Genomic DNA, 4,140 nt, shown 5'->3' on the forward strand with positions numbered 1-4,140 from the left:
CCAGGCATTTCCCCTCTTAACTGGAGGGGAAAATCACACGGCGGAGGCCTCGCTCCCTTGCAGATTCAGGACAGAGCAATTGGGAGGGATCCAGCAGCTGGGCTCCAGCCTTTGCCCTCCAAGCCAGAGTTTCCCTGAGCTCAAAGGTAGCTCACAGCTACCCAGGACGCTCCCCCAACCAAGAAACCAAAGACTTACTTTTTTTTTTTTTTTTTTGAGCTATCCATTTAATATATATATTTTTTTCCTAAAATCAGAGCCTTGAAGCACAGCCAGCTTGCTTGAAGCGCCTGCCCAGCGCGCGCGGCCTCACTGCATGTAGCTGTAGCGCCAGTCGGGCAGCGGCTCGTGCGTCTCCTTCACGGCCTGGGGCGACGTCCAGCGCAGGAGGTAGTGGGGGCCGCCGGGCTTGTCGTTGGTTCCTGCTCCGGAAGCAGGAGCGGCGCCGGGATCGGGTCGCGCGCCGGGACCGGCCGCCCCCTGCGCGCTCGCGCTCGCCGCCTCCTCTCACCCGAGATGCGGGAGCCCCCGAAGGGCTGCTGGGCCACCACGGCGCCCGTCGACTTGTCGTTGATGTAGAAGTTGCCGGCCGCGTTGCGCAGCCGCTTCCTCGCTTCCTCGATGGCGCTCCTAGGAGGGAAGGGGGCCAAGGGGTCAGCGAAGATGCTCTTGAAGACACCCCAGAGGTTGCAGAAAATGGCTTAAACGGCCACAACTGTTCTTTTCCCAGCTACTCTTCCTCATTTCAATGTTCTGCTGGGAGGTGATGTTAGCTCTAGCCACGTACCTGTAACAGCCCAGCTAACCTAAAAGCCCCCAAGCCCAGCAGGTTTTCTGGCTGGTGGGGCGGCGCGCGGGCGCGTTCGGGCACTCACTTCTCCCGAGCAAACACTGCCCCCGTGAGGCCGTAGGGCGTCGTGGTGTCGATGAGCTCCAGCACGTCGTGGAAGCGCCTCTCGGGGTACACGTACACCGCCAGGATGGGCCCGAAGATCTCCTGCGGCGCCGGAGGCCTTGAGGCGGCGGGCAGGGGCTCCCCGCGCAGCGCGGAGCCCACGGAGCAGCGCGGAGTCCCACGCACCCCACGCACGGCCCCGGAGCCCGGCGCGCGCCCACCTCTTTCATGATGGGGTCCCGCGGGTCGCTGCTCTCCACGATGCAGGGCTCCACGAAGTAGCCCACGCTGTCGTCGCAGCCGCCGCCCGCCAGCACGGTGAGGTTGGCTGAGGTGCGGGCGTGCTCCAGCCACCGCTTGATGCGGGCGAAGGCCTGCAAGGGAGCGTGCCCGCGGCCTGCGCGCCCCGGAACGGGGCCAGCGCCGCCCGGCCCTTCGCTCTCCCCCACCTCGGGAGCACTCCGAGCTGCAAATGCGACCCACACCCTACCACTGGGGTGTTTTCTCAGGAAAAAAAGGGGAAAAAAGGAAAAGGGAGCAGCACTTTGGGACTGAGACGTGTCCCACGTCCCCATGGCCAAGGCTGGGGCTAATCGCGGACTCCTCGCACTCCGCCCGAGGTCTTAAGGAAGGTGCCGCTGCTCCTCCCGCAGAGCCGGGACGGGGCGCTCACCTTGTCATCGATCACCGCGGAGAAAAAGGTGCCGAAGTCCTGGGTGGGCTGCGGGAGCGAGAGGAGAGCCCGGCTGCACGGCCCGGCGCGCGCGGGGCGGCCCGGCCCCCTCGCCCACCCCCCCGTCCCGCAGGGCCCCCCCGCCTTTTCAATTAGCCACCCAGCCGCTCGCACCGCGCTGCCGGCAGACGAGGCGACAAGTTAATTTCTAATCACCAAAAAAGATGACGAGGCCGGGGCTGGGGGGGCCGGCGGAGAGGTGAGGGGGGAGCAGCGGATGAAAAGCTCGGTTCAATAGGAATTAGTAGCCAGTTACCGCAGTCTCTAATCCCATCAGCCCCCCGCCGAGCCGCAAAGCCCTTCAGCAGCCCGGCAGCTCCGCTCACGTCTCCCACTTTGATCTTCCCGTGCTCCTCCAGCAGCTTCGCTTTGATCTGGGGCCACAGCGAGTCCGGGGCGTAGAGGCGGGAGCACGCGGAGCATTTCTGGCCGCCGTACTCGAAGGCCGAGCGCAGGGTGCCGTTCACCACGCTGCCCACGTCGGCCGAGCTGTGCACCAGGTGGAAGTTCTTCCCGCCGCACTCTGCTCCCGGGGGACACGGTGAGTGGCGAGCCGCCCCCTCGCAGCGCCCGCCGCCCGCGCCGCGTCCCTCACCCACCTCCGGCCAGGCGCGGGAAGTTGCGGTACCGGTCCAGGTTTTCGGCCACCTGCTTCCAGAGACGCTTGAAAGTCCTGGGAGAGGAGGCAGGAGCCGGTTAGGAGCTCTTTGGATACAGGGGAAACATGGAAAAGGCGGGTCTGGGTCCTGGGTGCTGCGCCAAAGCTGCAGCCCTGACGGAAGGGACGCCCTGCCAGGGGAGGAGAGGCCCTGGACACCAAAGCGAGGGGAACCGAGAACAACGGAGAGTTTGCAAACGCCGCGAGTGCCACAGGGAGGACTAGAGAGCCCAGCAGAAGTTTCCCCTTTTCCTCCTTTCCCCCCTTCTGTTTTTGGTTCTGTGACAAACGCCTTGGCCGCAAAACAATAAAAATGCTAAGAAGGTCCTGCCAGGAGACCCGGCTGCTAACACGGATTTAGGAGCTCCCGAGCGGGGCGCTCGTTGGAGGGCGGCGTTTGCCCCCCAGGACGGGATTCGCGGCGGGCGCCCGCACTTACGGCACACTGCCGGTGAAGTTGATGCCGCAGAGGTGCTCGGAGGCGGTGACGGTGTCCCCGAAGACGGGCCCGTCGGCCGGCACGAACTGGATGACGCCGGGGGGCAGCCCGGCCTCCAGCAGCACCCGGTACACGGCGTAGCTGGCGAGCACGGCCGCGTCGCTCGGCTTCCACAGCACCACGTTGCCCTGCAGCACCCGCGCGGCCCCGGTGCCCGAGGAGGAAGGGGAAGGAAGAGCCCGTTAGCGGTGTCCATGTGTCCGGCTGTGGCAGCGGGCACAACGCTCAGGCCGCGGTGACCGGGCGCCCACTTCCAGGTGGCACCGCGAGCTCTCCGTGCACCCACCCCCGTTGCTTCCCGGGATTTCCCAGCTCACCATCAAGGCCGGGGCGCCCGCCAGGTTCCCGCCGATGGCCGTGAAGTTGAAGGGCGAGACGGCCGCCACGAAGCCCTGGGGACGGGCAGAGGGCGCGTGGCGGCGGCGCTCGCAGCGGGAGCGGGCGCCGCGGCGGGCGCCCCTGCCCACCTCCAGCCCCCGGTAGACCAGGGTGTTGGTGCTGGCGTCCGCGCTCAGCGGCTGCGTCCCCTCCAGCTCCAGCGCGTACTGCGCGTTGAAGCGGAAGAAGTCGACGAGCTCGGCGGCCGCGTCGATCTCCGCCTGGATCACGGTCTTGCCCTGCGCGGGGGGCGGGCGGCATCGGGGGGTCCGTGGCATCGGGGGGGGCCACGGCCGACCCCATCCCGTCCCGTCCCGCTCACCTGCCCCACCATGGTCTTGGCCAGCACCTCGGCCCTCCGCGGGCCGCTCAGCAGCTCGGCCGCCTTGAGGAAGATCTGGGCCCGGTCGGCGACGGGCTTGAGGTCCCAGTCGGCGCGGGCGGCCAAGGCAGCGGCGATGGCCTCCTCGATGAGCGCCTGCGGGCGGCGCGGGCGGCTGCGGTCCCGCTCCGAGCCCGCCGCGGGACCGGCGCGAGGGCCATTGCGGGGCACCGACGGCCGCCCCGGGCACCGAGGGCCGTCCCGGGGGAATCAGGGGCCGCCCCGGGCACCGAGGGCCGTCCCGGGGGAATCAGGGGCCGTCCTGCCACCCCAAAGGCCGTCCCGGGAACGAGGGGCCGTTCCGGGCACCGAGGGCTGTCCCGCCGCCCCGAGGGCCGTCCCGGGCACGAGGTGCCGTCCCGCGGCGCCCACCTTGTCAGCGTAGCAGAACTTGGCCACCTTGTGCGCGTGGTTGAAGGGCTGCGCGGAGCGGAGGAGCCTCCGTGAGCGCCGGGCCGGGCCGGGCCGGCGCCCGCGGGCTCCCCCCGTGCTCACCGAGGGCTGGTAGCGCACGGCGTCGGTCCAGACGTCGCGGCCGGCCACGACGCAGGGCACGGGCTCGGTGCGGCCGCGCAGCGCGGCCAGCGCCCGCTGC

The 4,140-nt window shown here is 68.7% G+C and overlaps 1 protein-coding gene across 1 annotated transcript in view; it reads right to left on the reverse strand.

The window, feature by feature from the left end:
* Nucleotides 1-222: 222 nt before the first annotated feature.
* Nucleotides 223-4,140, reverse strand: part of ALDH4A1 (aldehyde dehydrogenase 4 family member A1) — a 7,101-nt gene continuing 3,183 nt past the window's right edge. Inside the window, exons 2-14 of the mRNA XM_026053572.1 lie at nt 4,041-4,136; nt 3,918-3,965; nt 3,486-3,641; nt 3,253-3,402; nt 3,103-3,177; nt 2,726-2,913; nt 2,228-2,301; nt 1,955-2,151; nt 1,569-1,616; nt 1,117-1,269; nt 876-997; nt 512-630; nt 223-422 (exon numbers count right to left, since the gene is read on the reverse strand). Coding sequence (XP_025909357.1) covers nt 310-422; nt 512-630; nt 876-997; nt 1,117-1,269; nt 1,569-1,616; nt 1,955-2,151; nt 2,228-2,301; nt 2,726-2,913; nt 3,103-3,177; nt 3,253-3,402; nt 3,486-3,641; nt 3,918-3,965; nt 4,041-4,136 — 1,539 coding nt within the window. The 3' untranslated portion in view covers nt 223-309. The remainder of the gene's footprint in view (nt 423-511; nt 631-875; nt 998-1,116; nt 1,270-1,568; nt 1,617-1,954; nt 2,152-2,227; nt 2,302-2,725; nt 2,914-3,102; nt 3,178-3,252; nt 3,403-3,485; nt 3,642-3,917; nt 3,966-4,040; nt 4,137-4,140) is intronic.

This window comes from Nothoprocta perdicaria, unplaced genomic scaffold (assembly GCF_003342845.1).
Source record: "Nothoprocta perdicaria isolate Ctin4 unplaced genomic scaffold, notPer1 scaffold_117, whole genome shotgun sequence".
Taxonomy (NCBI): domain Eukaryota; kingdom Metazoa; phylum Chordata; class Aves; order Tinamiformes; family Tinamidae; genus Nothoprocta; species Nothoprocta perdicaria.